The sequence below is a fragment of the Rhea americana genome, unplaced genomic scaffold (assembly GCF_003343005.1).
Source record: "Rhea americana isolate MKP2758 unplaced genomic scaffold, rheAme1 scaffold_199, whole genome shotgun sequence".
NCBI classification, from domain to species: Eukaryota; Metazoa; Chordata; class Aves; order Rheiformes; family Rheidae; genus Rhea; species Rhea americana.
Window position 1 is genome coordinate 760,762 of NW_028186138.1, and position 15,161 is coordinate 775,922.

At 36.2% G+C, this 15,161-nt stretch overlaps 1 protein-coding gene across 3 annotated transcripts in view; it reads right to left on the minus strand.

Annotated features, from left to right (window-relative positions):
• ARHGEF10 (Rho guanine nucleotide exchange factor 10) overlaps nt 1–15,161 on the minus strand; it is a 116,850-nt gene that overhangs the window by 79,400 nt on the left and 22,289 nt on the right. For all 3 annotated transcript variants that reach the window (XM_085303212.1, XM_085303211.1, XM_085303210.1), the window contains exons 3-7: nt 6,392–6,565; nt 4,836–5,126; nt 3,542–3,605; nt 2,357–2,436; nt 1,166–1,222 (exon numbers count right to left, since the gene is read on the minus strand). In XM_085303212.1, coding sequence (XP_085159338.1) covers nt 1,166–1,222; nt 2,357–2,436; nt 3,542–3,605; nt 4,836–5,126; nt 6,392–6,565 — 666 coding nt within the window. The remainder of the gene's footprint in view (nt 1–1,165; nt 1,223–2,356; nt 2,437–3,541; nt 3,606–4,835; nt 5,127–6,391; nt 6,566–15,161) is intronic.

Below are 15,161 nucleotides of genomic sequence, written 5' to 3' on the forward strand. Positions count from 1 at the left end.
CTAGAATTTGGGTTAATAACTTCTGGGTTAAGCTGAAAATTCTGATTGATATGCTCAGTAAAGCTTTGTTYCACATCCTGTTCACCTCCGCAAGTCAGCCCCAGCTGCCATGTACACGTTTCCTGACTGAGCTGGAAGATATCCCTGCCCAGGGACTTCTCAGGAACTTTCCAGAAATTAAAAAAAAAGTCATTAATGTAATAAATCCAAATAATAAATGAAACATTGCAGGAATAAAATTTGCTGAACATCTGTTTTGAACTGTACAAAGAACCAGAAATGAAAATATTGCAGCTTTTAAGTGCTTTTTAGAATCATTAACATGGTTATAGTCAAATTCAGCAAACRCCCATACCCTCAGAGAGGCAAGAAAAGTAGATGCTAAGTTCCTAACAAGCCAGTCCAGTCAAACAAAATCTGTTACCACCAAAAAAGCTCCAAGAACAGAATTCGCTCTGACCAACAACTGCAAAGTAAATCTTCGAGAGTCCTTGCTTAAATAAGCTTCTTGATTTCTAGTTCCACTGTTCCTAGTCAAGACAAAAYCTTGGCTCCAATAACTGCTTGAAAACTATTCTTGCCCTTCCAAAAATGGACATAAAATAAGGAGCTAGACTATTCTGAAGCTGAAGTAAAACACTCCTGCAGTCACAGTTAGGGCAGTAAACAGCCTCTCTGAATCTCCTTTTCAACAGATGTTCAGTGATCTTAACACAGTTTTTCATCTATCAGGTATTTTTATGCAAAGCAGAACTTTGAAAAGAGCAGTTCTCTGTAAAACCATGATGATGCATTATCATAAATTGGTTGATCTACTTAAAAATATCCTTTCCCAACTTACTTTGCTTTGTCTAGGTCACCATGGCTACARCATCCAAAACTATAATTCTGTCTTTTCTCTAATACATGAAACACCACAACTCAACAGTATCTGTACAATAAAGTAGAATCCAGCTTTTGAATAGAATAGTACAGGAAGTCTGTGCATATAAATTCTGTTAAGAGTTAGTTTAGAATTTTGCAAGGCCCATTGATTATTGATACAGTGTTAATTTCATGTACATATATATTTAGTGAATATGTATATTCAGTACACTCACAGAGATCATATTACATTTACACCTTAAAATAGATATACATCATTTATACTACAAAGACCTCAAACCTGGTTCAGAGTCTGAATTTTCTCTGGGCACATCATCATAAATTACTTCATCTGGGTCTAAAAGTAAAACAAGAAAGAGAAGTGAGAAATCCCATAAAATTTTATTGGGATCAACCATGAATTTTGGTTATATTGGCACATACAAATATAATGGAGATACGACCCACTCTCCACCAACATTTTGCTAGTATATCTAATTATCATTAATCAAATACCAAAGGAATGTACAATAACAAGATATTTGAGAAATGTAAAATGGTGTTTCCTGTGTTGTTTATGATAACCTTTGTGAGTCTGGAAACAGAAACCCATTTCCGCAGCCAACACTTTTCCCTCCTTTTCACAGCACCATGGTATGCTCTGCACTTGCTGAGCACTGCTTGCTGCCTTACTAATTGGTTCTAAGAAGCTGTAATAAACATTTTTTTTCGAAAAAAAGAACCAAACTGGAAATAATGTAATGATCATTCTAGTATGTTAATAGGCAGTTGGAGATGATGATGCAAATTCCTCATTTGTTTCAAATGCTATGTAAAAGGAACCTCCAGCTCAGTGGGAACCCTCACTTAGTCTGAGCTGAGCATAGCCAGGAAAATCTGCCCTCAAACTACATCGTCTCTATTCTGGTCTAAAACACACCTGCAGCAAAGAGCCAAGGAGAAGTATTAAGGAAGAGTTTCTTCCCTTGCACCTTCTCCAAGAACTTATTTGAGAAACTATTAGAAGAACAAACTCATATAGTCACAAAGGAGACTGTGAACCTCAGCAAATTCCTACTATCTATACATCCAGTGGAGTCAAATGATTTGCCTTAAACAGTGGCATATGATTCCCTTGACTTCAAAAAGTATTCCATGCAAAAGTCAATGTTAATCTTGCATTAAAATATTATACTACTGAATATGTTTAACTGGTAAAAYTTGACTCTGGAATACAGACATCCTTCTAAAATGTACTCATGTTTGTATGCCTAYATACATTCATATACATATACACACATTATGTACACACACAATCTGTATACACACACACTATACACATACACACACACTATATATATATATATATATATATATATATATACACACACACACAAACACACACATTGTTGATCACAACTTAAAACTAACCTTCTTCTAAAGTTGTACTTCAGTGTTCACTGGTTGTACTTCAGTGTTCACTGATACTTACTTTCCATCCATGCTGTATTTGCTGGATCTGCAACCCACTTGGCCAAAGCATCATCCTCTCTCTTGACCTGATTATCTTCACTTGAAAAAAAAAATACCACAAAATAAAAGCATTAAAAGCTACGCTATAATGTTTTTAAACAACTGTAAAGACAAGAAAATTAAAAAAAAATGCCTTCAAGTTCTCACTCTGAGGCTGCAGATTACTAAAAAATGCTACTTCAGGAAGGAATTCAGAGTCTAATAATCTATTCTGACCATTTTAGTCAAGAAACTGAAAYCACTTCCCCTCTCACAGAAATGCTTTGGTTTTGAATTATTCTACCAGAATACAGAAATCTATCTTGTTGAAAGCTATGAAATGAGAGCTGCTCTTTCACTGTAAAAAAGACTTGCAGCACTACATGAGAAGCTATGCAGCCAGCAGACTGAGGGAGGCAGTTATCCCCCTGTTTTTGGTACTGGAGAGGCTGCACATGGAATACACTGTTCAGGATTTGTGGCTCTTCATCTCAAGAAGCATATGGAAAAATTGGGGAGGGTCTAGCAGAGAGAGGGCTGCCAAGATGGTCAGGAGACTAAAGCACATGGCCTACACAGAGACAAGCTGAAAGAGATGGATCTATTTAATCTGGTGAAAAAGAGGTACAAGGTGACCCAATGGCAATCTACAACTACCTGAGAGCCGCAGATGTGATAAAAGTTTTGTCTGCAGTGTCAAATCATAAATCGGGGAGGTGACAGCAAACTGAAAATTGGAAAATTCAGTTTGTTCACCAAAAGGATCATGCAGCAGTGAAGACATTGCTCACAAATGCTGTGGAATCTCCCTCTCTGGAGATTTTTGAGATAATACTAAAACCATAGCTGATCTGATCTCATGTTGGCAGCACTCCTGCTGTAAAGTAGGAGACTGGATTATGAAATCTCCAGAAGTCTCTTGCAGTCAACATTGCTATAATTCTATAAAGTTAAACCTTATTCCTTCAAAAATATGCAAGGCTGTACATATTAGACCTCGATCACTGCTGAATTTGGTACACAAGCAGAGTTGTGGAGCTAAGAAAGTGAAAATAAACAAAAAAAATTTTAGAAATAAAAAATTAAACGTTTGGCTTATCAAATGCAAACTTTCTAAGGAATTAAGGTTTTACAGATCATTAAATTGTGTTGAACAAAAAATCACCTATTTTGGAGATCCTCTGAGGTTACAGAACTACAATGGCATTCTTCAGTTGCTGACTGCATACCTGATAAGTAGAAACAAAACATGATCATCAAAATACTTGAAATAAAACGTAAGTGTGCTTTAAACGGTATGTCTGAGCATATGAAATTGATTTTACTAAAACTGCTAATGAATCATTTACTTCTGTACAACATTTTTATCCCTAAGCGAACACATCTAAAACATTTTAAGAGTTTCTTTTCACACTATTTTTGTGAATGAAAGCATTAATTCAAAAGACATTGTGGTTTAGACTAGGAGGAAATCATAATGTCTGATATATTTAATGATACTTTCTGAAATATATATTCCTTTACAGGCAATAAAAAACACCCGAAGACATTTGTTTTTACCTGCTAGTACAGCTAACAGCATTTGACAGCAATGGCTGCAAGAAAATGTATCACTATGTAGAATTGCTGCCAGCGAAACAACAGTACATTCAAAATACAAGAAAGGATATGGTATGGATTCTGTTCTTCCTGGATCTCTCAATATTAAGCTGTTAATTTTTCCCAATTTTTGGTTACAAAATAGGGGATTAKTGCTGTTTTTTAAAACAAAAAATAGTTATTTCCTTGCCGGTTTTCCCTTTTATCTTAAAATTAGGACAAATAAAGGACAAATAGAATCTGTCAAATCACTGAGGGGAAAAAAAAAACCCACAGCAACTTGAAATTCACTGAGATTGAAAAGAAAAGAGAAATGCATATAAAAGGATAAAAAGGGACAAGAACTCTGCCAGGACCTAGCTAAAACATGATAAAGGTTTGTGAAAAAAAACATTTACCCTCAGAACCGAATTATTGATCTGGAAATTACTTCATGTCATTAGCAGAGATCAACATTAATCATTCTTAATGGCAAGATGAGACAAGAGTCCTGATTCATGTTATCTGTCATAATATGGTGCTGGAAATCAAAGATCAAGCATCACTCATTTAAGTAAAAGGAAAGAACTGCCTCTGTCTATATTTTTTTTTCTCATGCATCTTTACTTACATATCTCAACCCTAACACTGCAAGCAGATCCCCACAAGAACTTTTTTTTAAATAAACCAACATTTTTCTTCAATATCTGACTCTAAGTTTTAGTTCCTACTCTAGGATACTAGAGTTCTTCTTCAATTTTGACACAAAATCTCCCATAGACATGAAGGAATAGTGCTACACAAGCACTTACAAGAAAGTACAGTTACCTTAAGTTAAACAATGATTATTCTCAATAAAATAAATTTGATAGATACMGTACCTTCTTCATCCACAGAAACACTGCGTATTATAACAGGACTGGAGTATGCTGGCAGTATCAACGGTAAATTGGATGGTACAGCATAGCCACAAGGTACAGGAACAGAGTATCCACTGCATGAATTAGGACTCATACTTTCATCTTGAGGACTTGGTTCCGGTGATGAAGATGGATCCTTTTCTTGGATTGGTGAAATATTTATAACTGAATAGGGGTTTACTTTTGTTGGAGTGCCCTCAGCAGCAGGTTGTGATGTCTGTATTTTCTCATTTTTCTCTAAATCATCAGTCCCTTTATTTGAAAGATGAAAAACAAAAAGGAAAATTTTATCTTTCATGTTTAACCCTTACTTTAGAAGTAGCTTATAGGCTATAACTCACAAAATTCCTACAAAGTAAAGCAGTGCTATTGTCCTCATTTTACAGATATGTCATGCAGAAAGTCTGCAGAAGAATAAAAACTTGATTCCAGGACTCCTAAATTCTGTATAGGAGGAAGCTTGACAGAGGATTAGAGTCTCAGTGAACACATGGTTGAAAACCTTAAAACCTGAAGTTTGAAATTAGGATTCTAGAAGAATTTGTATCATATATGAATCAATAAATATTTCAATAATAGCTACAAGGAGAAGAAAGAAAAAGCTTACTAGAAGTTCACTCTTTAAAGAACATTCCTGAAAATATTCTAAGAAAAGGGGAAAGAACTTTTCCAAGTTTTCCTCCTTAACAGTAAATTATTTCCTGTAATACAAATTTTCTGATATCTCCTGAGACTAGCTGGGGTATAGTGGAACCAAAGGCCACTTCAAAATCAGCTGCAGAACTGGAGCCCAAGCAATTAAAGGTTTGAGATTTAATTGCAACTTCACAAAAAAGTGAGCGAGCAACAATACAAATTTTCACAGCAAGGGACTGTTTAAGTTCCAGGCTGTCAAACTGTATAGTCACCTGAAGAGTTATCTGTCTCTAACTGCTATTAGCACAAAGACTCTATTTACAAAAGGAAACTGGATTGAAGTCAGTAAAATTAGCTGCTGTAGGTTTGAGCAGAATTCAGTGATTTCCGGAATATACCTCAGCACAGGGAACATCTGCATGTGTTATAACAAAGTATAAAGGTTTCAAATATTGAATAAACTTATGAATAAACTTCTAACGTTCTGATGCCATTGATTTCTATATATACGTACTCTTCAGCAACCAGCAGCATGTGGGCTGTGAGGAAGGCTTATCTCAAGCCACCCACATGCAGCTGCAAGGGCATAAAAGTTTCCCTGTAGCACAGCACCATGAGTGAGACCAGTTCGCCGGTTTGGATATCACAGACAGACGGGAAACCTCACTGAAATGACACAATTTGTTCRTTCGCAATGTCAAATCTACCACAAGTATAACTAGCAGGAATAAATGAAACACTTGTATAGTCTTTCCATGGAAATCTTTGTATAATATTTCCATGGCACTCTTACAAATATTTAATTATATCATCGGAAAAAGGCTCCTCCACTCCAGCAGTCTGATCTCCGCTTAGCCTAGGCGACTGGCAGGCTGACTTACCTGTGACATTAGCCTCTTCATGCTCTGCGTTATTTCCAAACTCAGGAGGAGGTGGCATAAGGGCTTGTCTGTCTGCTTCTGGTATCTCATCTCCGCTATCAAAATCAAATTCTTCTCCTTCCTCCTCCTCCTCATCATCATTTGTACCAGAGACTTTAGGTTCGTTCTCTACAACTGTGCAGAAAGACATTCTTTGTTGTTTGTTTTTATTAATGATTCCATGTGATTAGTAAGTGTTTCAATTACAAATGAAGCTTACACAATTAAGCCCTGGAATTTCAGGTTAATGGAATAAACCAAAACCTCTGATACKTTGACAAACTCACACAGTTCTCAACAAGCCCTTTAAGGCTAACTATGGAATTACTGGAAAGCAACAGATAACTGATAATACAATATCTCTGCCTTTGTCAGAATGAACTAAAATCAGAACTTTTTTTTTTTTATGAACACAATCAGCTGATTCTTTAAACAACAAGAGTTCATAGGTGAATTTGTATTTTGAACTGGAACTCTGGGACTTCATGACTTCAAGTCTTTATTCCTTTTTAATTCTTCCAAGTCTGCTCTTTTGCAACAATCCAAGAATTGTGATTTTAAAATTGTGAATTTAAAAGAAAATGAAAAAAGAAAAAAAAAAAGAAAAAAAAGGAAAAAAAAAGGTTAAAGGAGAAGTTCTGTCCCCGGGAAGTCGCTGGTCTCCCGGTGTACACTATGTGTCAATGACTAATCCTTTTTGAGAGATGAAAGTACAGATTAGCTTTGGCTTCTACAATGATACCTGCTAGTGTAAAAATGCCAGTGACAGCAACTTTTCTCACACACACCATGAAAGAGCAGACCGAGACAGAAAGAAGTCTGCTGAGTTAGTTTTATACCAATGACCTTGTGGGCTCTGCTATCAACCAGATTATCAAACGCTTCGGCTATCAAGGCATCATTTGGTCGTGAGGTGAGGGGGTCAATTTTTCAGTTCTTACCTTTGAAAAGGTACTGGTTAAAACAATAATTTTATTTTCTAATTCAGATAGGAGTGTGTGTGTGTGTGTGTGTGTGTGTGTGTGTGTGTGTGTGTACGTGCATGTCTCTGCTTATGAATGTGCTGCAGTAACCCCACACCGATTTGCTATGAACACCAGGGCGGGGACGGGGCACAGGAAGCACAGAGCAGCTCCCTCCACGCTATTGTTCGTATCCACAGGGGCATGGAGATCCCCTGAAGAGTTAAAATCTCTCACCGTGTTACCTCTACCACTGCTTTCATTACGCATTCACAGGAAGCCAAAGCTTCTGCCGGAGCAGAGTAGCTGCCTGGCGGAAAGCCTGTGCCCACAGAGGGCCATGTCCGCAAACCTTCTCTGCAGGTTGCTCAGACAAAGGGTTCACTCCTGTCTCCATAAACCACTCATCCATAGCTCTTCTCCTTCCTTCTGAAGGAAAAATCCTTATCAGAAGTCTGCTCGAGGTGGAAGCAGTTGTTATGGATTTTTTTTTGGCCAGGTCTCCCTTCCTCCCAAGCTTTGCCTCAAAACTACAAGCAGAATCTAACTTTTATACAGATGTTCAACAATTTATTAAAAATGTTATAAAAAACATAACCATAGCATAAAATATATACCATAAATGCATAAATACGCAAAGATGCTATAAAAATAGAGATGAAGTTCACAGGGTTTCCCCCACCCCTTCAGGTAATACAATACTAAAAGTCTTGCAGGGACAATGAGATCTCCTGAATCATGATGCTCTTATCGCAAAGATACAAAACATGTCCTAAATGGTAGCAAAGCTGATAAAACCCACAGAGCCCCYAGCTCTTGACTGCTTAGATTGTCATGGTAATAAGCATTCTGGCCAAAGCTTCTGTTTCTTCAGGCAGGCTGAGCCAGCATATTTTATCACAGCCACAAATAACAAGATCTTTCATGCAGCCTTTCTGCAGGAGATAAAAAARGCAAACTAATTACAAAAATATTAAGGAATGAAAAAAAAGGGGTTATTCAGCGTTTACTGCCATGGTTTATGGCTGAGACAGCAGGACATTTGATTCAATTTTGATGCTTTTATTTATTTATTTTAAATCCTTTGCTAAGAAGCTAGCCTTTGGACAAAAGCTTTTCATATTCTTATTTGTCCATTAGCATGGACATTTGTCCATTTTTCTGAAAAATGGTAAAATTCTGCAGAGCTGCTCCAGGTGACTGAAACGAGGCACAGAAGCTCTCCTAATTGAGCACCCATTAGACTAGGCTTTGCATGACCACTTGACAGTAATGCAGAAAAGGGAAGGATTTTTTTATGCTTTCAATATATCCAGGTACTTCAAATATATTATTTCACAGGTTTGTTTTTTCCACATGGAATACTTTTGTGATCACCAGCATAAGAAATAATGTTTATTCAGTAAACAGGTAACAAGCACAGTATTACAACTGTTAATGTTCACACACTGCAGTCTGCCACTCCCTTTGCCATGCTACACTGAAGTGGGGACCATCAGCAACCATTTCAAAGACATGAAATGGTTATGTCTGCACTTCATACAGTAGGAGGCATTGGAAAATGAGCTTAGTGGAACGAGTAAAACATGCTCTGATCACTGCTATGGCATTAGAGGCCACTTGGGGAACATGGATGTTGCTCAAGCAAGAGCAGAAGATCCACCAACTTGCTGGAGGCTGGTTCTAAGCATTAGCAAAAGAAAAACAGYGTAGACCCACAAAATGCCCAAGCCACACAGGGAAATACCCAGGGAACCTTCCCAGGYTTGTGGCTGCTAGATTAAGAAGTTTCAGGATCAGAATTTTTACCACAGGCATATACAGGCAACTTAGGTACCTGATACCTAGTAAGTCTCTACTCCAGCACTTAGTTTCACATGCATGCAGTTGCCCAGGCACATGCATCCAGTGCAGTGGATTTGTCAGGGACACACAACAAGCGCCACTGGCAAAAATGTAATACAAGATGCTTAAAGCAGAAGGAATGACAAAGGATCCAGGAGCCAAATATGGTCAACTGATGTGCCATGTTCCTTCAACATTCCCTTCCACTGTACATATATCTTATGGTTCAAGGAAGAAATCCAGACATCGAGATTGATTTTCCCAACTTAGGTAAGTTTTTTTTTTTTTTTTTAATATCATCTTATTTTTAGTATAGTTTTTGTTAATACAGCCCTGCTTTGTTTATTCAGAAACATTGATTTTTATCTCAGAGATAAACAAAGCACAGAACCCTGCATTTGAACAGTAAAAGTCCTCCTAAATTACACTGGTGACAGAACAGTGAGTTAAAATTAAAAAAGAAAAAAAAGAGAGAGAGAGAGAGAGAGAGAGAGAGAGAGACATTACACATCTTTTAGCAATAGTGGATTGGACCAAATAACTCCCCTTTATAAAAAGTTTTTAAGCTGTATTTTATCTTTGTTTCACTTCTGCATTCATTTAATTCTTCACATTTAAATATAAGCTTTTACTCTTTAGTGATCCCTTCGGTCTAATTAATTATTCTCCTTTGAGCTTTTAATCTTGAGYGTATAATATTTCATTTAATGGAACAAAGTATTTTTATAACACATAAWGAGAGGATGGGGTACGCTTTAATTGAAGATAAACTTAGAGCTATCCAGCACTGCAGATAAATACAGATTATGTCATACAAAAAAGACATCTTGCATAACTCCRGTTTCGAAAATATGTACTTTTGCTACAGTTGTATGTTCTCATGTCAAGTCAATAAACACAAACTAAAGCATTTTTCTGCTCTTGGGAAGTTCTACAAAGATTAGGATGACATAAAGCACAGTTAAATGTGCTCTGAATCAAAAAAATAATCACATATCTTGCAAAATTTCATGTTTATAAGTCCCAGTTCCTCCAATTCTTTAAATGTAAGATGATCTAACAAAATAGTGGATTTCCAAGCAATTGTGATTGTAAAGATAAATCTGAAGAAAAAATTATTCCAAAGYACTCCCCCAGTCACATAAAAAAGAATAGATTTTTATACCATTTTAAAATTCATGACTTTTCCCAAGTCATAATTAGAAACTTCAGAGGATTAGCATTTGTGTCCATCAAAAATTATTCCAAATAAACTAGTTGCTAAAAAATCTAACTTGCTATTTCATTAYTATTGACATTCTTAACTTTATGCATGTCAGCCAGTGATGAAAATACAGTAACTGATTTAACCTCTTCATCTTGTGCCAGTATCATTCTGTGGTGTATGGGAAATATTTGTTTCTAAAAAGTTCCATTTTGAGTTTAAAAAGAATAATAATAATGGGAAAATTGCCTACAGGTTAAATTAGGAGTGAAAATGTGAATTTCAAATTAAATAAAGGAATTCACRTTACGGTACTTTTTAGCACAACATGTGGATTAAACAAAGTAAATTTGAGGTTCTTCTGTAATGTTATTCAATGAAATGACTTTTCCCTTAAGCTTACTTCAAAAATAAGCAAACAGACTATGTTTTCAGAGACCCGCTGGGGCATAACCAAATTTAAACTATTTTTTGTTGCTCTGCCAATTGCAAAGCATTCTTGGCACCTTCCACTTTCCCATTCCTTTTCCGTAAACTATTTATAGTTTAACCTAGTACAGCTGAAAATGTTATAAATTTAAGAGTGACATTAATTTTACACCTGAGATTAAGCTAGTGAAGTTTTATTAATAGTTTTCCTCAAAAAAAAAAAAAAGATATGGAAGTAGAACAAAAAAATTGGCACTTATTACCACAGTCTTTAAATTCTGAATACAGTGGAAACACAAGGAGGGAGGAGGGGAACACAACAAATTCTGTCTTCACTTGTAATCCTGTAAATTAAATATAGTACTAATGAAATCAGCCAAGATTCTTCCATAGAAAACTATGTACAGGAAGAATTAGAACCCTGATCAGAAACAAKTCAGCAGTCTGGAGCACAAATACAATAAACCTGGAAGCTTTGTACTTAAACAGGCACCTTGCTATCACAAAATATTCATATCTGAATATATCTGTTATAAGGTTTGAAAAGTGTCTTTACAGACTAAATGAAGGCTTCTGTATAATTAGGGGTGTCAACTGTATAATTAGGAGTGCCAACTTTGYACTCAGCTGCAGAGGTTTTTTTTATTTTTTAATTTAAAAATTAGCAGGCGACTATGGAACAAAAAGAGGAAATACACCTATTACATTTGAAAGACTCCATAGCAAAGAACAGTTCAATGACTGCACCAGACGGTAAACACACATATTCCCAGAAGTGAAAGCTACTTTTCCTTTCTCCTTCTCACTTCTCAATCTTCCCCCCCCCCCCCAATTATACACAATTCATTGTTTCACCTCTGGAATGTAAATTGGATGTCTTTTGCATATTCATTAAAGGACCTTTTTTTTTTGGGGGGGGGGGTCTCTAAGTGACATATTTTCAATTGCTTTTACYGATACTTGCCAACTTTTACTTTTCTTCATCTGTGATAAAGAAAATGTAAGTGTGCTTTGTGTCAGATACAAAATATTATTCTTTTGTAAATTAATACTTTTAATAGAGTTAAATCTAACACAAAGACTGAAAGAAGCTGCTTGTCATTATTCCAGTATGCAGTCTGAAAACATCTTTTTTATTTAAGTATTTTGGATTGCAGCAAGATACTTGGAAGACCAAAGATCCAGCTTCCTTCAAACTGAACTCCTCTAATGCTTTCAACATTCTACAAATTCTTGAGCACCTTCAAAACAAAACTCTTCAGTAAAAAGGTTTACTATCTCGGAGTGTATTTAGTTAACATAAAATTTGGTAACTTAGGAAGTTTACAAATCACAGCAAACAGGCAGACTCAACAATTCCAGTGCATATTAACCTTGATAAACGCGAGAGATGTTCTTAGCCCTCTTCTAAGACAAGATATGCTTGCTTTTCCAGACTTTTTTATTAATAGTCAGGATCTGTCTAGCTCCTTGTGTGAATGTGCAAGACATCACATAGAAGAACGAACTGGAATTGCAATASAGAACAGCAAGGCTCTAAAACCCAACCGGCAAAGTGCTTTTTTCAACAAATGAAAAATACCTTCTTTTAAGTACTAGTGTTAATACATCACAAGTATTAACGTTCTGCAGGAATAAAAAAATCTTGAAAAGAATTCTTAAAAAGAATTATTCTCCTCTACCTGAAAACAGTTTTAGGAACTGTACTTCCCATATAGTGTAAGTATATATGCAGGACTAACTCAGACCAGACACATTTTCCTCTAAGTCACAGCCACCTGGTATATGTCCTTTTCGAAAATCAGCATCAGTCCAAAACTAATGTTATAGATGTAGAAAGAAGAATGTACATAATCATGAAATAGTCTCATTTTATCACAGGTAGGGTTGAAAACTGGTTTTAGTCCTGTAACAGGAAATACCAGAATTTTTCAAATTATCATTGATTTTGCAAAACCACCATTGGGGCTTAAATGTACCATGCTGACTGTGGCTAAAGATGAATTGGTTCTGAATTTGTTTGCTTTTAATGTCAGGTGAAAGTTTGTAGTAGAGACTTGGTATTTGTCAGGAAGGTGAATCCTGTGCTAGCAAGCACTTCCAGTGTTCCTGTTAAAATGTGACCAACTTGTTAACCTTCAAGAAACCACAGCTGATTCATATTCAGCAGAAGCTTGTTACATCTCAAAAAAAAAAAAGGTTTTAAGACTTGATCTTCACTGGGTAATCTCAAGATTATCACAACTTCTTAACGCTGATTAGATTACATTCCTACAGCCAGAGAGCAACAAAATATTTTCTTTCGGCTCAACTTATCCTGCATGTGACCATGACTTCTTCACTACCCGTAGAGAAAAGTGAACTTAACTATTCTTTCACTCAGCTTAGCAGTATCCCTTCCATGTTCCTCAAACAGACCTCTTGCTAGCATCCATGCAGGGAGAAAGTGAAGATGAAAGCCAGCTGACTCCTAGTGCAATGTGGAATGTATCTGGATTAGGAAGAATGGAAAGAAGTAAGACAATGCACGAAGTCTGGTCAAAATGGAATTTTGGATGAGATACGGACTTATTTCAGGGTGAAAGGACTTGAAGCCAGGTAGCTGGAAAAGGAGGAACCTAGAGAGCAAGAACAGAACTAGGTCTGGCAGAAGAAGGGAGGAGGCTGCAAATGGGAGGACAGTGTCAAGCCAAGAGGTAGGAATTGAGGAATACTATATGCTTACATGCCAAATGGGAAAGCGGAATATTTTTCCTTCTACTTTCACCTGCAGTTGTGCTAAACTGGTGTTACAGGAAACTCAGGTCCCTGTGGTCTAAGCATGTCACTAATTATATGAAACTCATGCACAAATCCAAGGCAAGACCACAATATGATCATTAAAAGTCTTTGCAGAAACTATAAGAAACAAAACAAGACAAAACCCAAACAGTACACGKTCGTACATGAAGTCTTGCCAGTGACTGAAACAAATGCAAAACCATACAAATTAACAGGTTCTCCATTGAAATAAACAAAGAAATAAGTTAACAACATCTCTAATATTTGATAAACAAACACATTACATACAAATTATGCTGTTAAGCATAACAGAAATTATTTTTCTAGATAAAAAGCAAAGTCCAAACTGAACTCAAATGGACCTTGAATCTGCCTGTCCAAGTCTAAGATAGAGTCTAATATTCATACTATTATTGCTAACAGTAAAGACATTTATTTTGCAATAAAGCACATCTGTGGTTGTTAGGTAGGATACACAAATATCAAATGCATTGATTCTTATAAATTACTCACTATGCTAAAAATTAAGCTTAAAGTTAACTAAAAGTTAAGAGCATTGAGTTGCAAAAAAAAAAAAAAAAAAAAACAAAAGGCTAAAATGACAGAGTTAGGAATCAGGCAGAGACTACCAGCAGCAAAACAAGAAAAGCTGTATTCCTTTGCAACTCTACCAGATACTTCTCAATGCTAGTTGCACTATAATCAGAAAAGCTGCTATATAAGAACAGTAATGTGACCATTTTAGCTGACTTTATTTTCATAGTCAACATACTGACAACACTGATRTTGCATGCCACTGCCACAAGCAAAGACTGAACCTGGTCCTGCAAAGAGTAGATCTATTTCACTTCATCACTGTATTAATAGATTCTATAATTACATTCCATCAACAAATGCCACACTGACTTGCAGTAAGTGAAATACTTTTAGAAAAGAAACTCATTTTAAGTATGTGTAGGCATTATTTGGAAATCTGCATAAATATGCTCCCACATAATAGATATCTATCCATGCTACAGAAATTCTATTGCTGTTAAAGAATATTAACTGTTTATCAGTATTAAAGGAGTTTCACCACTTACTAAGGTCGTTAGTCTGAATTAACTTAAATGCCACCAAGCATCTAACAGGAGAAATATCACTCAATTTTTCTGAAGATATCAAAGCAAAACTGCATAGGCTGTAGGACATGACTTTTGCTAGTGACATGTGCTTGATGGCCACCATGTAGCTGAGTTCAGCCTCCACTGCCCACTACATCAACAGGTGAATCATGACTCTCCCCTCACAACACGCTGCCAAACAGACAGTCTATGAAGGGTACGCAATAAACACTGAGTTTTACTAAACCAGAAATCAAATAAGGACTACAAAGTCCTTGTGAAAATTAAAAAAATAAATAAAATAATAAAAATAAAGTGTCCAGCTCCAGGACTGCAGGGAAGAAGCATGTTGACTGCAGTCAAGATGTTCTTGTAGTCAAGAGTAGAACRCCAAGTGTCATGTAAGG